Source organism: Bacillus rossius, chromosome 1 (assembly GCF_032445375.1).
Source record: "Bacillus rossius redtenbacheri isolate Brsri chromosome 1, Brsri_v3, whole genome shotgun sequence".
Lineage (NCBI taxonomy): Eukaryota > Metazoa > Arthropoda > Insecta > Phasmatodea > Bacillidae > Bacillus > Bacillus rossius.
The window spans coordinates 162,824,315-162,848,153 of record NC_086330.1 but is presented as its reverse complement, the minus strand read 5'-3'; the positions used below and the strand labels follow the sequence as shown (position 1 = coordinate 162,848,153).

The following is a 23,839-nucleotide window of genomic DNA, read 5'->3' as shown; positions in this document are numbered from 1 at the left end:
AAAATAAAAAATAATTAAAAAATTACAAAAAAGACTGATATAAAAAGTTACAACCTTACAAACTAGTTAAAATTGAAGAAAAAAAATTAAATATTTTAGCACCAGTTAGTGCTATTACCAACCCTAGGTAAACAAAAGGTGCAAGATAAAAAGTAAAATAAAATACAAACATAAATAAGTTATATTAAATTGCCAACTCAAGGTTGTTATTATTAACAAATACAAGGAAAACTAAAATATACCAAGTAAACACAAATGCATAAACAACAAAGAAAAAAGCCAATGGAATGAAAATGACACACTAACCTGTTCCTCTTAGCATTGCTGCTGAGTTCATGGCACAAATATAATGTGCATGAGAGCATAGCATCATATTTTACGAGGCCGATAGTTTCAGCATTTTTCAGTGATAAAGTAGTGAGCCATGACTTATTTCACCACATATTGGCTGCATGTGTGTGTGTGTATGCTTAATATACATAATTCAAGTTGTTGGCCTCCACTTGCAAATATTAATCTACCAACCACTGTTGTGTCAATTTTCTATCCTAATGATAGGATTAAAGTGATCGTGAATAGATGTTTAAGGAAAACATTTGAATTGTAGCATGCTTCAGTTCTGCACTTTCGTATGAATCGCACTGCCAATATGGTTGCCATCCTAGTGTAAGTTTAATCAAATCCACATGAGGAAGGTTATTGAATGACCAGAGGCAATTAACAGGCATTGTAGTTTGTCAAGGTGATCTTCATTAAAAACAATTCTTTGGCAAAAATTTTTTATTATTACATATATGCACGAAATAATTTTCATTTGCACAATATTAAATTATGTTGGATTTCTATAAAATATTTTGTGTCTATTTAATTCAAGTGTTTGTTATATTCGTCATTTTTCAACGGGCGCCTTAGGCATCTTTCAACTAATTAGTAGTATTTACATATTTTTGGTCTAAAATACTGTACTTTAATAGTTTTTTACAAATTTTGATGAAAGAAAAGTTGAACTCATGAATTCAAATATTTAATTAGACATTAATATACCCTCAAAAATAAAACTAAATAATACAGTTCGTGCTTGGGAGGGGTTCCCCCCCTTCCCCGACACACCCCTCTGGATCTATGTTTGCAGCCAGTGAACAATTAAATTAGGTAGTCTAGATCTGTGGATTTACTGGCTGTGTGTGTAAATTATGAAACTTGCAGGTTGATCCAGAAGTCTATGGGACTGTGGGAAAAACATCATGATGTACCATCTTCGAACCAATCTCACAAAAGGTAAGTTGGAGGGGGAAAAAAAGTATTTTATAGCATTCTTATAAATGAATGATACAAAAAGAATTATTAGAAGCAAGGTAAGTTCATTCAAATATTTATGTAATAATTTTTTTAAATAAACTGTGAAACTGGAATATTTTGAGCAGGGTGGCCACTCACCGGAAAAACAGGGAAAACCGGGATTTATCAGGGAAATCTTGTTGATCGGGAATTATCAGGTAAATGTCAGGGAATTTTTTTAATAACCGGGAATTTTTTGTGTCGTGTATATTCCCGTGCGTGTTTTGGCAGTGGCCCTTTAAACGTGTGTAATTTCTTTTCTTAAGTGCCGTGCCGAGTAGCATCAAGCCAACGCCGCGCCGAAATGTGACAATTATTGCTACGCTGCCCGGACCATGCCGAGCAGTGCTAGCTGTAGCTGCCGTCACTCATCGCTATATTGATAATGTTTTCCAGTTTTGACCGATATATCGCAGCCAGTTTTCGTTGTCTTTCATTAACGAACGTGAGAATGGCGTTTGCCAGAAGATGTTCTGTGTTCATCACTGCCAATTTCAAGTGAAAAACGCCGTTAGTGCTTTGTTTTGATTCCAGAATCGAGGGTCTACTTGGTGCCATGCTGCCTCGGTGCCATAGGCATTTTGTAACAAAGCTAGTACTATTTGCATAACTGTAATGAGTGTCTTTCCGTGGTCTTTAATTTTGCGAATCCAATAATCACTTTTAATTTGGATTAAAATGATCTCATATACAAAGTGTTCATTTTCACGAGAATGGCTGCTCGATGGTCAATTTAAGGAATGGCTTCAAGAAGATCGTGGAAACCCGTTTTCGGCACATTGCAGTGTCTGTAAAAGTGTCTTTTCTTTGAGCAATAAGGAAAAAAACAGCAGTTAGAAGCCATATGAAGGGGAAAAAACTTCAAGCGGCGGTAGCAGCACTTTCAAATGGTATTTTGCTGAAGGTTTTTTTCATTCAGAACAAATCGTTACAAACAAGTGAAGTTTCTGACATTAGCACGCCTTCGACATCTATAGTTGAAGAAACTGTAAGTAATCCTGCACAAGTTCACATTATGCATGAAACAACCAAAGAGTTACGTGACTTGAATCGATTTCTTTTAAATGACGACACCACTCGGGCCGAAATTATTTGGTGTGCCTCAACAGTTATGTCGCACAACTCTTTGCGCAGTGCCATAAAAAATGTGTCATTTAAGATAATGTTCCCAGACTCTCACATAGCAAGTAAAATACAGTTACATAGGACGAAAATTTCGTACCTATTAATATTCGGTTTGGCACCATACTTTCATCATAATCTAGTAAACATATGTTCTAGTGCCTCACATATAGTAGTTGGATTTGACGAGTCTCTAAATAAAGTCGCTCAGAAGGGTCAAATGGATGTGGTTATTAGGATTTGGGATGAGCAAAATAGCTGTGTGATCACAAGATACTTTTCTTCTGTGTTTCTAGGGCATAGTACATCAGGAGATCTGTTGAAGGCTCTTACCACAGTATTAGTTGGAATCGAGATGAATAAGATAATTCAGTTTTCAATGACGGGCCTAATGTGAATGTTAAGCTCTTAAGGGATTTAAAAGAGACACTAGTGAAGGGTCCTGGAGAAGCTTCGATTTTGGACATAGGAAGTTGTGGGCTGCATACTCTACATGGTGCCTTAAAAACTGCAATAAAAACCACAGGATGGAAAATTGTGGAATTTTTTAGGGCGTTATATTTTTTTGTTTAAAAATTTTCCAGCACGAAGAAGTGATTATACTTCACTGACAGGATACACTTTGTTTCCATTGAAGTTCTGCCCAGTGCGCTGGGTAGAAAATACAAAAGTGGCAGAAAGGGCAGTAGAAATATTTTCTAGTATTGGAAAATATGTTGATGAGATTTCCAAAATGAAATCTCCTCAGTGCAGTAGATTTACAGTTGTGTCTGAAGCATTGAAGGACAAATTATTGCTAGTGAAATTGACTTTTTTTCCATTCACTTGCTGCAACCATAGAGCCATTTTTGATTGACTTTCAATCAGATGCACCCATGGCTCCATTACTATATGAATCACTAAATTCATTGGTTCTCGGAATCATGTCGAAATTTGTGAAGAAAGATGTGCTCAAGTCTTCTACCAAAGCTACTTCTGTTGATCTGTTGGATAAGAATGTGTTCTTGAGTGCTAAATATACTGACATAGGTTATGGTAAAAGGAATGCCCTACAAAAGACTAAGAATATTTCACAACTAGAAATGTTACACTTCAAAAATTAATGTAAGAACAGTTATCATAAGTTGTGAGAAAAAATGTTTGAGCGCTTGCCACTGAAATACCCCATTCCATTACTGAAGGTATTTCCTGTTTGGATCCCGCTGTTATAGCACGGCCAGCTTTGCAAATAAGGCGTCTTAAACAGACACTAAACATACTTGTTGACGAAAAACTGATACATATGTGGTCTCAAGGCAGACAAAATTGATTGTCAGTTCAGGTCACTGTGTGAAAAAGATGATGTTCAGGCTGCATCAAAAAATTTTTCTATGAAAGATGATAGACTTGACAGCTTCTGGATGAAACAGTTACTCTTGGTGCAGGATTCCACGGAACTTTTGTCTTTTGTAAAACTTATATTAATTTTATTTCATGGAAACACTAACATAGAACGAGGTTTCTCCATTAACCGTGAGTGTTTAATAGAGAATCTTAAAGAGGAGTCCCTAGTAGCTCAACAGCAAGTGTATTATGGAATTGTTGCATCTGGTGGCTTAGACAGTTTCGTGTCCAATATTTCCAAGGACATTATACACGCTGCTCGTAAGGGGTCGTCCATTAATCACGTGATGTTTTTTTAGCAAATTTTTAACCCCCCCTCCCCCCTAGTGATTTGTGGTGAGGTTTCAGACTACCCCCCCCCCCCCCCCCCCCCCCCCAATAAATCACGTGTATTTTTTTGGTACAAAATATTTTTAAAAATTTCAGAATATTATCTTTAAATATAGGTATAATCTAATTTAATTCTGGAAAATTAAGCACAGTGATAAAAATGTCCAGACACACATTAAGGTTGCAGGTTTATTCTCACTGGCATAAAAATAATAAAGGAAAGTCTTATATGTGATATACGCATGTATTCGGCGCCAAAATCACAGTCTTACTGGAGACTGGCAAGCCGAGCCGGGTGGTTCATGTTGCGGCGGGCGGGGATATTGTTGCCTGGCTACGGCGAGTCAAGGTCACGCGTCCCTTTTCGGTTTAGTAGAAATCGCGCGAAAAAATAAATACACGTGATATCTCTCTACACCCCCTCCCCCCTTGTGATATTTCGTGATTTTTCCCGACACACCCCCCCTCCCCCCCCCCCTTTCGAGCCTCACGTGATTAATGGACGATCCCTAATTCACATGCACGGTATAAGGAAGCTATGGCTCAACAAAAGAAGGATTATGAATCGAAGAACAAAAGCGAAATGGCAAAGAAGAGGGCAGCAATATCTGCAAAAGAGCTTGCTGCCAAGAAACAAAGAATAATTGATGAAGCAAGAAAAGAAGTAGAACTGATAGATGAGGAACTGAAAACACCAGCTGAAAGAGCTTCATTATCATAAATGAAAACTGTAGTGTGAATTTGAAATTGCTGCAATTTGTAACAAGATATGCTAGTATGTATTTAATTAATTTTTATTTGTTATTTGTGAAGAGACATAAAACAAAACACAGACAGCAGGTCATTGAAAGGGATGCTCTAATGTAAAGTGACATATTTAAAATGTATTATGTTATTTAACGAACTTCCGTGTGTATATAATGAAGAAAATACAGCAGGGTGCTAAAATGTGAGTAATCTCTTTCTATAATATTATTATATTTCATCAAAAGTATTTTTTTTTTTTTTTTGTAATTGTTAATATCAGGGAAATTTTGAATTTTTAATCAGGGAAATCAGGGAAAAATCAGGGAATATTTTTGGTTACTGTTAGTGGCCACCATGTTGAGTCAACAAATTTTGTTTAAGATATACCTATTAAAGTTTTGACTTTTTCTTGAAGAGTGAGCAAATCTATTAAATATTTGTGGTAATTCCTTGCTTGTCATAGCAAAGCACTGTAGGGAAATTAGAAACAAATAAGTGTACATAGTCAAAAAACCATTTTGTTCAGAAGTGTACGACATGCCATTTGCTGTGTGAAAGTGACTGAAATGCGGATAAAAATCCAGCTTACTGCTTGAGTTAAACTGCCTGTCACTTGAGGGTGTTCTTTCGTATGTCAACACCTGTTAATATAATAATGCACGTGTCACAGTAGTTTCTCCTGGATCATTACCAAGTAGTCAAATTATTTCATGTTCACGGCAGATCACTCGGTTATGAGCGCGGCACTGTGGATGTGGAAGCCCCAACGCCAGTGGCGAGGCGTGAGTTTTACATGAGGGGAAGCAACAACTCCGTTCACCCAAAAAACATGCGGGGGGGGCCTGAAAATATGTATTTCAAGGTACAAAAGGGTGCTATTTAAGTAGTTTTCTTAACTGAACATTAATTATTCCACAGGTAGAAAAATTTACATTTTTTTTAAATTATAAATTATTTTTGAAAAATAATAATGTTTGACTTACGTTATTCTGATAATAAAATACCTACTCTACATTATTTATATAGTAAGTGGGAGTGTAGTATCATCGATATCTGGTACAAAATATATAAACAGAAAACACATGGCAATGCAAGTACTTAAAATAAAGAGAACAACCTCATAAAAATGTACTAGAATAGTAAAAATTAAATCTTGGTATTTTTCGTACCAACACAAAAGAAATTATCTTCATACGTGGTCAGAAACTCTGTTAACTGGTACGTGTACCAAGAAACTGGCACGTCAATCATTCCTGAAACGCCACCTCGCCACCTGCCGTGCCGAACTGTAGCGGACATAGCAGAAGCAGTCGGCGGAAGAATTCCACCATCTGCTTCGGCCATGTGCGTTTCAGTTCGGCAAGAAAGCGTTACCTTCGTAGCTTCTACCACGCATTTTTACAGCCAATCTCCTCCTCGAACCTTTGTACCATGCACCCCCCTTCCGAAAGGAAACTACTGCGGCAGCCTTCCTGCTGAAAGCGGTCCTACCAGCGCTTCTAAACCTAGCAGCGCTTCTAAAACAGCATGTTTTGTGTGTCAACGAGTTTTTTTCTTGTAGCGCACAGTATTTGGTCCCAAGAAGATAGTGTAAAAAATACATACACCTAACTGCACGAGTCAAAGTAAAATACTATTCTGAATAAAATATTTATTTAAAAAATACAATATCTGGAAACTGCCTGGGCATGCTTGCCTTGCTTGCCCTGACGAGACGCCACTGCCCAATGCAACTAAAAGTCTCATGTTACGATGCAGTGTGGAACTCTAGACTTTGCAGGACCTTGGGCCATTTATTTTCTCCAGGGCTGTGATGTTTTGGAGAGTGGCCATACTGCAGGACCTGGTGGGTATGGAATAGTCCCCAGAGAAAATGAGAGGGTTCAGGGGGTCACTACCTCATAAAATTTGAAAAATAAATTCTTTAAAACAATCTTTTGAAGTCATCCTGGAACCTAAAATTTGATAATGGTTTTGCTAATTATTCTTAAGAAATTTTGATACTACATGTGTATTGGTATAACAGGGCGGCGCGGGACGCTGGGCAGTTGCCCGGCTTGCCCTAGCCGGGAGCCACCCATGGTAGAGTGATTCTATGATGGTTTACCATTGCCTGCCCAGCTGGGAGCCTGAGAAGGAAATATTTCTTCAAGCGAAAAATCACTTCGGTGATGAAAAATTACAAAACCATACTCATTAACATTTATGGTTTTATACTAGCCAAGGAATTTTTTCTCAGAGCAAACCAAACTTTGATTAGAGCAGCAAAATATGATTTTTTGTTGGGTACAGTAGGGGATGATTATGTTGCCAGAGAAATAGTTATATCTTTGATGTTGGTAACTGTAAGGTGGATTGGAGAAGCATAATGGCAGACTAGTGTGCAAATCGGCAATGGACATGTGGCAGAATGTAACAGTTTTTAAATGATTTTTTATACAACATTATTAACTTACTTTCCTTTCTCTGTCTTATTATCATCACTATAATCCATAATCATCAACATACATTATTTATCCATCATAATCATCCATCATATCCATTAATATAATCATCAATCAACAATTATCATTTATAAATCATCAGTTATCATCCATCTTCCATAAATTATCATTTATAATCCATTTATTGTCATCAATCATCCACCATCATACATTCCCATCATCATTTTCATCAATTATCATCATCACTCATCATCAGTTAGTTTGGAAGTGTCATTTGTACACAAGTAATATATTATACTCTGGATTTTAGAAACAAAAATGAAGTTGTTATTGATGAAATACAACAAGAATAAACCAGTTGGTGTTTTAGATATCTTAAATTTTTTCATCAATCAAATAATACACAATCATAATCATAAATTCATCATAATCAACAATTATCATTTAAGTCATCACCTACTATGCCACCTTTCAGTAATTTTATGGCACTTTTAAAAAAAATTGTTTTTTTTTTCACAGAATTTAACTTAACTTATAATTTATTTTATTGGTAATTTTAATTTTGGGGTACTTCACTTTTATTATTTCAAGTCTTTCGAAAGTTATCTTCTTCATTAGGCCACCATCGTTTGTCATCCTTAACCTTGTTTCTCCTATTATCGGTGTGCTGCATTGGGACCTCCTGTCCTACCAGGCCACAACATTATGCCACCTTCCTGCCTACTTATTGCAAACTCAGTTGGCATCTGCCCGCACCATTTTTTTTTTCCGCACCTTCCTTTTCTTAGTACATTTTTGCAATTCTGCAGCATCCCTTCTTAGGCACAAGTCTCCACTTTTCATCTAATTTTCTCGTTCTCCCAATCTTCTCCACCTCCCTCTTGCCTTAAAACTGTATATTTTGAACTGCACTATATTCTGGACTGCTTTCGCCCTCCAGCGGAAGGACCTATCATTGGTCTGCATCCCTAGCGTGCCCATTCACCACCATGACTGCTGTTTCTTCCTCTGCCGCGACCAATCGACGTACCAGTGTTCGTCTGTTGTTTGTGTTTTTTGTGATTAATGGAACAATTGGCTTGACTACAGTGTAGTCACATAGATTCGGGAATCTTTCCCAAAAGACTTTAGTCATCCTTCTAATTAAGTGGTTACTGGTCGGCTTGTTTATTTTCATCGCATTGTGTGCGCGTGTGTTGTGCTCCGCACCAACATAGCCACTTTGTGTGTTTTTGTGCTGCATCTAAGTCTGCTTCCTATGCCTAGAAGACATAATCCAAGCCCACATATTGAGAATGGTTTGGTGAATTCCATCTAAAATTTCCTGTGTACTTCTCCAGATTAACTTCTATCGAGCCCCGAAATAAGTCGCAATGCCATCCACGCTGTAACCCCAGGCATCATGATGATCCGCAGCTAAGGAAATATAGTATATATTTTTTTTTAATAATAACTGTGAGCACTGAAAGTAATCAATATTTTTAATTGATGAAGCAAATAGATAAAAATTAAAACTTAAATTAAACTTAAATTCACATTTAATGGGTCCCATTTTCAAGAATTTGTAATTATTCTATACTTATATAATCCAGCATTTATACTGTATATATCTTGAAACTTCAAATGTTTGTTCAGTAGAGAAAATAATCTCAAACTTGTGTTATTTATTTAAACCATAATGTGACTGGGGAAGTCATCAGTTATTAAGTGACCAGTTAGTGGGCACCACCATACTTAGTGGCACTGAGACTCTAGTTCTCTGGGTGTGAGTGACCCATGTGGAAGCATTTACTTGTATCCCCTTAACGTGCATACCACAACCACCTGAACCCTGGCCGCTCTCAGCGTCGAGCATGCTAAACTAGTGAACTAAGTGGGCTCTTCTAGCGTCCCACACGCCAGCCTACAGTAGGAGGCACATTAAGACAGTCATAGATGAAAACACAATAAATTTTATATCAGAACTTTAATACACGTCCAGGCATCACCTTGCCCTCATACACTAATTACCAATGAAGTTTAACTGTTAAAACGCCTAGAGATATAATCAATTTAAGTAATGTCCAGCCATCTCGTGGTCGGAGTCTAGTTTTGCGTTAGTTTCATAACTCCTGTGAGTGGATTACTACTATATTAGTGAAGCAGTTGAGCCCCCGAGGTAAGCTCAGGTGTAAACTAAAACGATTGAGAAATCTTAATAAACAGATTGATGAGGATCAGTGACTGAGCATAGTTGAAGTCCCCGGAGTGCCGGAGCATCTTACCTTGAGTGGCAGTGATGAGTGACCAGGGAGAGCGATGGTCACCGAGGTGGGTCGACATTGCTTTGGTGCCAAGCTGAATAAACCGTTAGGATGTACCCGAATTGTGCCGTCAACATACTTATGCTAAAACAGGATATTCTTCTAAAATTATAATATTGTTGTATCAAATGCAAAAAAATGTAATACAGCATACACTATTTAAAATATATTGACCTTCGGCAAAATTGTAACTTAAAATACAAAAATGTAAAGTGTTTAAAGGTCCCTGAAACAACATGTGGCCTTGGGGAATAAAATACAAAGATTTACATTATTTTTTATTACTTCTTAATGGAACAAGGCACTGACTCGAAGGCATCCTCTTGTGGTAGTTCATAGCACTCATGACACTCTATACATATGTGGCACTCACACATAGCTGGATGGTTGGTTAAAATTGCCATGGTGATAGAGGAGGTTGAGGAGTGGTGGCATATTGGGCTTTGGGGTGAAACCCTGAATTATATCAACCTGATAGTATAACGACAAGTAGTTTCAAAAGGAAACAAATCAAGTTTAAGGTAGAATTGTAAACGTCTCTCAACCTCTGATTTTATGATAATAGGTATGGTTTTTCCAGTACGTATTCAAGTTTTATATTAAATAATAATAAAAAAAATTTAGTAAAAAGGGTGTCATACTATCATCATTATCCATCCACCATCATCTACAACATTAACCATCCATCATCATCCACCCATCATCATCAATAATCATCAACCATCCATCCAATCATCCGTAAATCCATCATATATTAACATTCACCATTCATCAATAAATCATCAACAATCATCATCCACCATCTAGCAATCAATCATCATCAACAATCAATCATCCATCATCATCATCATTGAAGCTACAAAATTCAGGTACTTAGTCTAGTTGTTCCTTACCTGTGAGGGTTCCTCTGTAGCAATGATTGCTAACATGTGTCACGCTCAACAGAGTGTACTGTAATCTTAGATGTTCCGTCATATCAAGCCTCCGTTAAAGCATATCAAATCATATTTACGTGTGAATTGGATTCCATTAACAATAATTGATGATAATTTAAATTCCTAAATGTTACTGAAATCCCTCTCTAGTGGGTAAGTATCCTAATTTTTTTCTTCTTGAGATCTAATTTGAAACATGGCCTGATCAAATCATTAATGTTTTTCTCTTGCAGCCAGTTCAGGGTTATGGAGAGTGAGATGATGCACAGTCTGGTGGTTCCCACTGATGTCTACACGTACATGTTCTTCTGCAGCTTCATCAATTTCGTCGTTCTGCTGATTGGATTTGTTTCTTTTGGGGTGAGAATATTGTCAAAGTTGGCAGTTCTTTGTGCAGAAATATCATGTTCAGTTGTTTATTTACAAATAAAACATTCTTACCTTTTCAGCTTCAACTTTACAATGTCTAAAAAATATACATGACTATGTTTGGATTGTTAATAAAATTGCAGTAGCTGCCAGTGTACATTAATAATAATAATAATAATAATAATAATAATAATAATAATAATAAATTGTTTTATTTTTATTTTCAAGCACAGTACATTAAATAATTTTGGTGCAGTAGTAATTTATTTATCTTGGTAACACTTTTGTTGTTACAACATAATTCATCGTGCTGATGGGAGTACCGCTTTTAGAGAAAATGCTAAGCACAACTAAAGAGGGTTTTGTTTTAATGCAATAATAATTGTAAGTTCATTAAATAGTGCTGGTATTTATGATGATAAGGGCATGTTTTGAATCAAGCTCTTAATTAACATGCAATTTTAGTCGGAGTTGCTTGTTATTATCAAAAGGTTCATAAATGTTCAAATTGACTCTGAAAAGATTTTTTCTAATGCTTTTACCCTGCTGTGAATTAGAAAAACCCTCACAGGAAACCAATTGATGTGAAACAATGTACACAAAGGCCCAGATAGCTTGAGCCACACTTCCTATCTTGGTATACATGCTGTCTAAAGGTCATGAAAAAGTCCTGAAATAAACAGTAACAGAGTTGGAAGTCAAGAAACTTTTATTTCAAGCAACCTTTTGCTGACTTTCGTTTAGTTTTCGATATGTAACATCTTAGCTCTCAGTTTACGGCATTTAGTAGGAGTAATTTCGTGAAAATGGAACAAGTCGATGAGCGGAAATGTATCTCAAAGATGGCGGACCCATGTGTAGCAACATAAACCTGTATATAGTCACTTTCCCACTGAGCCATCTGAAACTTTATAATGGTGAACTAAAATAGTCACAGTAAAAAGTAATTCCAACTTTTAAAATACGTAAGAAAACACGTTACAATCATAATAATACATATTCTCCTTGCTAACACTCATCAGGCTAGGTAGCCCAGTGGTATATAGTGAGCAGTTTGTAAGCTCAAGAAATGTCGTTCAAATCTCATAACTGAAAAGCCATTTTTTTTTAATAACAGATTACTGAATTATACTAATTGTGCTTTAAACAAATATATATTAATACGTATTATTTGTTTATATTATTTTCCAGGGGCACCCACAGACATTTTGTGGCCCGGGGCAGAGTATGGATCTGTGGCTCCCTCCCCTAAAAATAAAATTGTTTTTGTACTCGCATGTCTCGCATGTCGGAGGAACAGCTCTCAGACAGGAACTCATAGTTATGCTGAAAGGCACAGCACCAGGAACCTGCAGACTGTACTGGATCCACTCCTCTTCTTACATCCCGTCTAGTACAACTCGTCGTTACACTCACCCTTGGCCTGTTCACTGTAATGAGAGGCTCAAAGATGACAACAAAGACTTGACTGGCAAAGTTCGTTATGCCTTGCAGTTATTTTCCAAGCTGGTCGTTACCTGGATACAAAAAGCTGCCAGGTATTCATGAGTCTACTTTCGTCACACTTGCCAATGTACCACAGTTGCTACTCCAGAATGTCTGCACTGCACCTCTCACTCATTCGCAGTACAGTTTCCATTGGCTGACGTAAAGACGAAAACCGTCTCGATTCATATCTCTAGATGTTGCAAGTTAAACAAAGTTCCAGTCCGGTCAACATCATTCCCGTCGCTTTACGCCGTCATCACACGATTGCCTGCCTACCATCTTAACTTTGGTCCCTCACTATTAATGCATATATGTACATAGTTCCTCCAAGCCACAGTACAGGTCCCACATTATTTGTACGACTTCATCTTGAAGATTGCTACAATACACTCTACCACAATGTTTTATCTCTACTTCAGCGGTTAATACACACTTGAGGGACTCACCAAAACTTTTTTAGTCCATTTGGTTATGTTTCCAACGAGAGTTATGGCAGCAAGTGGTTTGGTAGTGTAGCAGCTTTGACTGTGTCGTCTTCAGTCAAGTCTCCTCCTTCCCAGATGTCGTTCACATTTCGTCTCTCTTGGGCTAGTCCGATGGCGGCCCTATTTATGGTCTTAGGAAAGCTTCTACCAGTTAGCCAGAAGCTTTCCGAGACTCGTGGAACCGAAGAGCGGGGCAGCTCCGAAGATTGTCAAGGCTTTCCCGCACCGCGACTTGCGACCGTTTGCTCTCTGCAGGGCGGGTTGCGTTCTCCGCACGCTCAAGCGCACGTCACATGAAAACAATACATATGGAGACGTAGTCTCCATAACAACACTAGGGACTGAAATTAAATAAAAATTTTTAGCATTTATTCAAAAACATTCTATTTATATTATAACAATGGTAAACTTTAAATTCAATTTTTACAGATTAAAATTCAATGTTAGCATGATTTATAATTAACCTCAAGTTATGACTTATGTAAGTAGTCAAAGGCAATACAATAGAGAGAGCTTTGCCAAACTCTATCCTAACCATTAAGATACTTTCCTTAAAAATAATTAATAAATAAAACTTATTTATAATTACTTATTAGATACAATGATTTTCATGAAGAAAAAGAATTTCCCTTGCCAGGAATTGTACTGTTAAATTCAGGCCTCTCATGCCTTTGCTAAATATTTCTAACTCGTAGCCTGACTAACCAACTTATTTCCTCCAAGGAGCATAACCTTACCCTATAGCGAGCACCATTCATCCACTCACGTTCACTTAAAAAACTTCTGTCCCACGTTCCAGAATGTTTCAGCCTCGCCCTACCCAAATTTCATAACCCGAATTCGGGTTGCAAGCGACACACAGGTGTAACCCGCACCACTATCACCGCAGGGCATCTCGAAAACGTCAGCACGAGCTATGCCAGGTCCACAGCTGTGGTACGCCACACAACGGAAAACAGTGTGTTAGCACAACGATCGCCCGTGTGCGCTACCGAGTTAGGCCATGGTGGCTGCAACACCCACTCAGAGTCCAAACCAAGCCACACTCAAATTTGATTAAGATGGTACTGGAAAATTCTGAACTGTGACAGTATGTGCACAGTGTGTGTGTGTGTGTGTGTGTGTGTGAATATATATATACATACATACATACATACGTGCGCATGTGCACGTGCCCTGGGCAAGTAATGAGTATGGACTGTCTTAGTGACTGAGGGTCCTAGGGTGAAATTGTGTCTGTAGGTGAGCACCACATAATGCTGAACCAACTAACTTGATGTCGTGGGGAATTTGCATGATTAATTAGGTGCGTTATGGATTGTGGACATGGGCGCCACCACGTGGGTGGGCACGTGTACCCGGCTCGCGACTCTGTCTTTGGGTCATGATGTGGCCCGTGTGGGTACTAGGCTCTAATCTCATATACTTCGCTGAAATCTACCCTACCAGCCCGCTCTGAGTGGCTGCACTACCAAATGATAGTCGTCGATGAGCTGTTAGGGCATCCCACACACCCTGATCCCTGTGCAGGGTTTTATTCTGGTCAAGTCTTACACGAGTAAACACAATTGTTACAGAGAATTTTACATATTAAGCTGCGAAATATACTAATGGCAATTCACCCAGCTTAGGGGCAGACCAGAACTCTGCGTGGCGTGGCCTGGCCTAGAAGTTGTCACGTCGTTCGATTTGAAGGATGCTCTAGGACATAAATTATTAATTAAACAGTCTACCATCTGGGATGCACCTCAAAGATACAGAAAGATGTTTAAAATGGTGTTAACGACTGTGGATGTTAAGAGATCAGTTGGAACAAAACAATGGAAGTGGACGCGGTGCATAAGTTGCGACCTATCCCAGGTAGCTGCCGGGATGCTGCTTGGGTGCCATGGCGTCAGGAAGCAGAGTTTTATTACCATTAGGCCTTTTATAATTATGTGAAGAAACAACACAATAGAACCTCTTTAGCACGGAATGATAAATTACAATTAATTATTAAGTTTTAACAGCATATACTTTTACTAGTATTTATTGAATTCAAAAATAAACTGCCCACGCAAGGGTGCATTCAGAAAGTGTATGCTTATTGTGCTGCTCCGTCATTATTTAAACTGAAAGAAAACAGGATACTCGAGGTAGTAAAATAAAGTAAAATTACAAATTACCTTAATTAAAATATTGTATTAGGGGTGCGTGGCACAGACTGTACTCGCCTCTTGCGGGGTAAATAAACACAGGAACGCACACACTTTTTGGTGGGAAGTTTGAATAGAGGATGATGATGGTAGAGAGGGGAGCCTGGCAGGGCGGGGCATATCGGGCTTAGGGAGGGCGTAGCCCTGGTTCACAACAAACTGGTTAGCAAATCGTTTTAATGAAGTGACGTATCCATTTCATATGCCAATGAAGGTCATATGGCAGTAAGGCCTTTTGGCTGAGAGCTGTGCATTACCAACCAAATGCTCTTGCAACACAATCAGTCTATATAAATAAAAATGTATATGTTTGTTTCAATGAAAATCTTAAATCTCCGAAAGTTCTTCACAGATTGCTTTGAAATTTTGACACAACATTGCATTTAAATACGCATGTGTTTTTTTTATAATCATATGACACCTATGACAAGTAAAAAGATAGATAAAAATTTAGATAACATATATATTTATATAAATGAATGTTTGTGTGTTCGTCTGTTTTGCAAAGGTAAAGATATAGATAGGAAGATACAGAAAGAGAGATAGAGGTATAGAGAAGTATAGAGAGATAGAGAGATAGAGAGAGAAAGATAGGGTGATAGATTGAGATACAGATACATAGAGAGATATAGCAAGATTTTATATATATATATATAGAGAGAGAGAAGGGGGGGGGGAAGAGAGGAGAGAGAGAGAGAGAGAGAGAGAAAGAAAATATAGTGAATTTTGTATATAGAGAGCTAGAGGGAGATTCTTTATATATGTGTACCTACTTCAAACAATTTGCAAAAAAAATGAAAGAGGCATATCAATGCATGCTGGGCATTAGCTTGTTATTAGTAAAGGAGTATTAATTATTAATTATTTATAAAGGAGTTATTAATAATGTAAGGAGTAGTCACCATTTGTGTCAATGTGAATGCCTGCTCATGATTTCAGATGGACGAACCAGGGGGCAGCGTAATATTAATATTTGAACATAACAGGATACCAATGCCGCTCCTAGTGCTGCTTCTGATACAGTTCTTCTGCATCATCATCGACAGATGCATCTACCTGCAGAGAGCTCGCCGCGCCAGGATCATCATGCACTTCATCCAGGTGGTGTTGACGCACTTCTGGCTGTTCTTCGTTCTGCCGGCAGTGTCGCAGCGGTGAGCCCACCGTGCCTTCAAGCACCTGTACACACATTTCTTTTGGTGCTTTGCTACTTTCTTCATTTTTATATCTGATGATTAAGGACAAGATTTTTATGGTTTTATTTTGAGGTCAATTTAGGTACTTTTTAAAACAGGAGATTTTTCTGTTAAAGTTTTTATTTCTATACATTGTCTTTATTAATAAAAATAGTGTACTATTCAATAAATATGAAACTAAAATATTCCCTAATACTTATTTCACCACAATAGTCTCATATTGACTGACACATGATGAACTTATACAATAAAATAATTAGTAATAAGCGTGTCTGGAATATATCTACTAAAAAAAATTTTTTTTGTGTGTTTTAATAATGAGCCATACGTCAACGTAAAAATGTGTTACTAATAAGAGATGCAAGATCAGGCAAAATAATCTTAATTTTTTTACAATTTATTTAAGTCATACATTTTGGTACAAAATTTATGCTAAATAAATTATATGCAATTAATACCAAAATCACTGATGCAATGTTTGTAATTTGACATCATGCTGGGCTACGCCCTTCTGAGCCCGATGTGCCACCACCTCCCCCCTTACATGCTGCGAGCCCTCTCCTTCCACCACCACCCTCTACGACCGCCCGCCGGTGTGTGTGTGTGTGTGTGTGTGTACGTGCGTCTGTTGGCCCGCGCGCACCCATGTGACGTCAGTGCTGCGCTCCCGAAAGTTGCCGAGCGAGGACGAACGGGCTGTGAGTCGCGAGCGCTGCTAGAGGAAGGAGCTTCATGCACCTGTCGTCGTTCTCGGAGGTTTTCAGTGATACAGGGGGAAACGGTTCTCGCCACATACGAACTACGTCACGGCCCTGAGAACAGAGTAGCCGGGTCCACATGCCCATTATACATGTGGTGGCGCCCTAGGATTTGACAAACACTTCAACCCCCACTGCGGTAGCAAATTTTAGTTACATTTTTTTTCAAATATCTGATTTTTTTAATGTTTCTGATTACATTTCAGTGCTAAATGGTGTATTAACTTTTATATGTTATACTGAGATGCTTTGCAGTGGTATTTTGGTTGTGATGCAATACACCACATAATCTTGTCCCTACTGATGTGAAAAAAAAAATTTTTCCCACATTGGTATTTCATCATTCTTTTATTTTACAAGTTGTAAGTTTTCTTAGTTTCTTGCCCCTTAAAATTTTGAGAATGAATTTATTTTATAGTTGTAATGGCTCAGGGACTGGTCCAAACCCTCTCCAAACAACCCTGAAAAATGTGAACAAGCAGCCCAAAGCTGAATTCATAAATTTAGTAGGCCTGTGCAAATATTAGTGTTTGTGCAAATATTAGTGTTCATGCAAAGTGGAAATCAAATTGAATGTTTCAAAAATTCGTGAATTTAAATAAAATTTTGAATATTGTTCTGAGCCAGGGTGTATAACACTTATTTTATAAAATTCTGGATTGCCATACAAAAAAAAATATTCTAACATTTACAATGCTAGAACTGTTTACGTGATAAACCAATTGGACCATATATATTGTCGTTACGGGGGTTTATCAGATAGATTGAAATTGCGTAACTTGGGCGCCACCACGTGTAGAGGCACGTGGAACCGGCCGTAGACTCCTCGCTCGGGCCGAGACGTGACCCGTGTGGGGACTAGGCTCGACTCCCCCTTGGCGTAGTAGCACTAGTGAGCTCTTAAGGCGTCCCACACACCTCGGGACTCACACGGCTGCTCAGTGAAACTCACAGAAGTCTAGGGAAAGCTCTTTATTGATGTCGAGCGGCACAAAGAAACAAAATTACATGAAAAGAGCTATTCACTGATACACTGAAATAACATGGCAACAGGAGTATTACCCCGGCTTAAAGGCAGACCAGGTCACCTCGTGGCCTGGCCTCGAAAGTTCGTTACGTATTAAGAAATACAATATCCAACTGGATTTAAATAATTACGTTAAAGAGCCATCCTCCCGGGGTGGACCTCGAGGAAAAGAAAAAGGTTTAAGAAATAATTACGGAGCGACGGATGTTAATAGATCAGTGAAACTAAAATATTGAAGTCGACAAGGCGCGCGCAGGCCTTCTACCCCGGGCGGCGAACGGAAGCTGACTGACGAGGCCAGGGCATCATGGCCGCCGGGAAGCGTAAAGTTCCCGTTATGTTACCAGGTATCCACCTGGTAACATATTAACATGAAAAACCCTCTTAAACATTAAGCAAAAACTGACCACAGTGATTTATCATACCAAACTTAACTTATTTTTTAATTTATTGGTTAAAGTTCAAAAAAAGTAGTTGCGGGTAGTTCCAGGGTTGCCCACCTGGGACGCTGCACCGTCCTTACTAACTAAAACTTAAAACATAAACACTTAGGAATTTAAAAAAATTAAAATTTACTTATTATTTTAATTAAGTTTTTACGGGAACGTGGTACTGAAGCTGCTGCCTCTTGCAGGGCCAAAGCTCACACGCACACACACCTGCACACGGGGCGGGAGGTTTGAAATAGAGGGTGGTGGTGGTGGGTGGAGAGGGGTGGCGACGGCGTGAGGCACATCGGGCTTAGGGAGGGCGTAGCCCCGGCCGACGATAATATATATATATATATATATATATATATATATATATATATAAAAGAAAGTCGTGTTAGTTACACTATTTATAACTCAAGAACTTCTTAACCGATTTGGCTGAAAATTGGTAGGGAGTTAGCTTAGAACCAGGAGACGGACATGGGATACTTTTTATCCTGTTCCCGGGGGAAAAAAATAAATAATAATTTAAAAAAACTAAAAAACGCTTTATATAGAAAACCAAACTAAAAAATATAAAATCAAGTAAGTATATTGTTCACAATAATCATAACACACTCTCACTTTTCATTTAATTAAATGTCACTTTTCATTTAATTAAATGTGACAATATTTAGTAGGCTTTGTTTATATCGCGCCAAAGACAAACTGAAAGAAAAGAGTTCGCACATGAGCAAAATGGTTTTCTTTACAATGTGCGAACTCTTTTCTTTCAGTTTGTCTTTGGCACAATATAAAAACAGCTTACTAAATATTGTGAAATTATATAAATTGGCGAAAATCTTATTTGGCAAATTTAATAATGGAATAATCTTATCAAATTAGTGTTTTGTCATCGGTCCTCGATAAATCTGCAAAGTTTGAATGAAATCTGGCCGTTTAAAGTGGGTCAAAATCGCACCCAAAGGAATCGGTTAAAAACATACAGGTGAAGCTAATATAAAGCGTGTAAAAAAAGTGGTATAACAAAACGCAACTGAAAGCAAAACGAAAAATTTATCAGTCAAAACATCAGTCTAGCCGTTCAATTGTTAAAAATGGTATAGCAAAATGCAACTGACATGGAATAACAAAACGCAACTGACAGCTAAACGTAATTTTGTCTATGGTTAAGTATGGTTGAAAATTTTACAATTAACAAAACACAACTGACAGCTCGACGTAATGTTGTCTATGGTTAAGTATGGTTTAAAATTTGACAATGTAAAATTTTAAAGTTGACCGGTTGATGTGCACTTAACCGAACATTGAAAGATCTACGCAATGACTCGATATGTTTTGGAGGCGCAATGATTTTACTGTCTGGCAATTTCCGTCAAACACTGCCAGTAATTCAAAGATCAACTGCTGCCGACGAAATAAACGCTTGCCTCAAATCATCGAATCTATGGCGCTATGTGAAGAAACTTCAGCTGACAACAAACATGAGAGTTGCATTGCTGAACGATACATCTGCTGAAGATTTCTCTGAGCAATTGCTGACTATCGGTAATGGTCGAGTACCTATCGATGAATTTGAAATAGGTAGGGGCCTATTAGGGATTGAAGGAAGACCAGAGCCTGGCTAGGACTGCGGATTACGTGTTTGGAGCAGTTGGGTAAGCAAGGTAAAAGGTTTCAGGTACACAGACATTTTTATTCAAACAATTAAATCAAAACAATAAATTACTGATGTTGTTAAGTCGATACAATTTTAGGCAAAGTTTAAATACAATAATCAAAGAACAATGATATAGGACAAAACAGGCTTCAATGGTAAGCCGGCTACACTGTGTAACGATCCCATTAAACAACGCAGATGACGTGAAGTAAGAGCAGTGTCTAGTATTACAAATCAAACATTTTACATTTTTCAAACTACTGCAAAGTGCAGTTAAAAGCGTTACGATGACAAAGCTACTGCAAGGCGCAGTTACATTTAAAGATTTACATAATTAAATAAAAGATCAAAACAGATGCGACGATGACTCAGGGGAAGAAAATCACCAAAAAAAACAAAACTAAGTTTCCAAATTAAATTACGTTAAGTCACGTTAAAACATTAATCCAAACTTATAATTTTCCAGGTGGCGGCCGAAAGGGAATTTAGACAAACAAATTACAAATATATGACTACATTAAAGCAAGGGCCACCGCCTCACACATAACTCAATTCCCACTTACATGTTTCCCCTGAGGTCGCACACACACGTAGGTTTAAGTTGACCTAAACGACTACATGCTCGTAGACTACAACCGCTGACAACCGAGCCTGACAAAAATCAAGGAAGAAAGAGGCCTCCTGACCAACAAACACAGCTTTTATAACATGGCGCCGCAGCGCGCGCATGCGCCAATCAATGAGAGGAGGGGGTGAACGAGTAGACATAGAAACACTAGGGAGGGGGAGAAAGGAGGGAGAAGGAGCAGGGGAGCGGAGTGCCGGAAGCCGATGCGGCGCGCACAGTTCAAATCGCTACAAATTGAGCAGATTGATTTCATTTCCTCCGAATTTATGTAACTTTGTCTCATCGAAAGACGAATTTATCAACAAAGTATTCCCAAACATCATTACTAACCACAAAAATAATGAATGGTTGAGTGAGCGAGCAATTTTGGCAGCTAAGAATAAAGATGTAGATGACTTAAACTACATAATTCAGAATGAGATCATTGGTACACTGCATTCATTCAAATCTATTGACTGTGTAACAAATGAAGATGAAGCCACCAAATATCCAATTGAATTTTTTAACTCCTTGGATGTGCCTGGCTTACCACCGCACAATTTATGACTTAAGGTTGGCTCCGTAGTAATCATGCTTTGAAACATAAACCAACCAAAACTGTGCAACTGAACGCGTTTGGTGGTAAGCAAATTGATGAAAAATGTGATTTACGCGACGATACTCAAAGGAAAATTCGAAGGTGAGGAAGTTCTCATTCCGAGGATTCCGATGATCCCAACCGATATGCTGTTTGAGTTTAAACGACTTCAATTTCCGATCCGCCTTGCATTCGCCATGACCATTAACAAATCACAAGGCCAATCCTTGAAAGTTTGTGGTCTGAATCTAGAAAATCCAAGTTTTTCCCATGGTCAATTATATGTGGCATGTTCACTGTTCGGAAGACCATCTGCGTTATTTGTTCTTGCGCCTGATAATAAAACAAAAAATGTCATCTATCACAAGGTGCTTCAATGAAGAGTGCAACCCATGCAACAAAATACATGGCCAATAAAGAATCATTAAAATACTTGATTTTTTATTTATATTTATTATCTTAATAAAAAATTTAATTTAATAAAATCCTAAATTTGCTCATTTATTGCCTCTAGGCGGAACAAAGTTCGTCGGGTCAGCTAGTATATATATATATATATAAAACCATATTTTGGAATTTTATTTATAAACTAACTATGCATAATATTAATATGAGCTTTCATTAAAGCATACCTATCTTTTTTTTTTTTAAGTAAACAACTTTATTTGTGCAAAAAATAAATAACACAGAAAAAAAACTTAAAATTTTCATGAGCTTATCTTAGTCTTCCATGTTTTAAAATTTCGGAACAAACTCTTAGCTCACATCAGACGCGATGCATCGCAACCGAAGCTTAATATAAAACGAATAGCGTATTTCATGGTGAGTAAAATCAAATATAAAACATAGGCGTACCCAGGATTTGTTTTGAGGGTTGTCGGTCCATATTTTTAATGAAAACTCTAGAGACAATAAAAATGAATTTTTACTATAATATATATAAGACCATGGACTTTTCTTTGGTAACTTTTCTTTTTTCCCATATATTACTCTAGAATGTGAGCTATATAAACACCAATAGTATTACTTATTACTTAAACATAAAAATAAAACACCAAACCTACAAATTAAAAATTCTGTAAACCAAGAACTTGGTAAACATTTCTGATATTTTAGTTACGTTAGTTTCAAAGTTGTCCTTGGCTGACCTAGCTAAAAGAGAGAGAGAGGAGGAAAAAAAAGAAAGAAAAAACTTTAAATGGAAAATAACTTAAATTATTAGAACAATCTCTTCAATCTTTGATTTTATTACAATGAATTTATTTATTCACTTAAGTAAATGTACATATACGATTATTAAATTTTGTATGATTTATTAATAGCCATAATCTGCTATTGACATAACATAAAATAAGTAAAGTACTAGTACTACTATTTCCAAAATAATGAATTAATTAACCTAATGGATCTAAGTAGGCACTTTACAAACTTATCCCTAATAAATTGACACTGGCAAGATAATATAACTGATATATAATTTGATTGTAATGGTGTTAACAACTAACAGTTAAAGTTCCATAAAACAGAATACAAAATAAAATAAGTTTTGAACTTCACCTCTCTATCATATGCCGTGATTAAGAAATATTTTTAGTGGAGGTGAGCTCAAGATAGGCTGTGGACTGTACTATCATATAAATCCTTACTAATATTATAAATGCGAAAGTAACTCTGTCTGTCTGTCTGTCTGTCTGTCTGTCTGTTTGTTACCTTTTCCCGACTGAACGGCTGAACAGATCGTAATGAAATTTGGCAAGGAGATAGATTATATCCTGGGGATGGACATAGGCTATCTTTTGTCTAAAAAAAATAAATTTTAAACGGGTTAAAAAAATATATCTTAATTTTATGTAACGTGTGTCATAGATATACAAACTGTTAGTGTCATTCCTCTATGTCTGCCGAGCAATAGCTTTCAAGCCATTACGTTACGTTTTGCTATTGTAAGGAACTAAGTAGAGAGTAAGAAAAAAATAAATATCTTGACAGTTTGTAGTGTCGCCATATTTGTTTCAATTTTCAATACCGTTTTTGTATATTACAATTTAAATTATTTTTTTTACAGTACCTACTTATAACTTATTTGCAAGGAGTTTGGTTTAGAGTTTATAATTTACCTGCTGAGTGTCAAGAGTCTTAGGGCTACTGAGACCAAAGACCAGAAATATTTATCAATTATGTAATATATTGTTGAAAAATTTGAATTTTACTATTTCAGGTAGGTCAATTTTTTTTTATTACAGTAGAACCCCGATTTTGCGAACACAGATTTAACGAAAACAGCGATTTAACGTAAAGGTTTTCAGGAACCATCAAAAAGCACCAATTTATTAAATTAATAATATAGATTTCCAAAAAATTAAAGTAAATTGTAATGGAAACTTATTAAAAAATACACTCTGTGGTGTAAGTAATAGAATGGA

The 23,839-nt window shown here is 37.2% G+C and overlaps 1 protein-coding gene across 1 annotated transcript in view; it reads left to right on the top strand.

Annotated features, from left to right (window-relative positions):
• LOC134527075 (piezo-type mechanosensitive ion channel component-like) overlaps positions 1-23,839 on the top strand; it is a 252,374-nt gene that overhangs the window by 173,692 nt on the left and 54,843 nt on the right. The window contains exons 33-35 of the mRNA XM_063359411.1: positions 1,207-1,278; positions 10,836-10,962; positions 16,079-16,293. Coding sequence (XP_063215481.1) covers positions 1,207-1,278; positions 10,836-10,962; positions 16,079-16,293 — 414 coding nt within the window. The remainder of the gene's footprint in view (positions 1-1,206; positions 1,279-10,835; positions 10,963-16,078; positions 16,294-23,839) is intronic.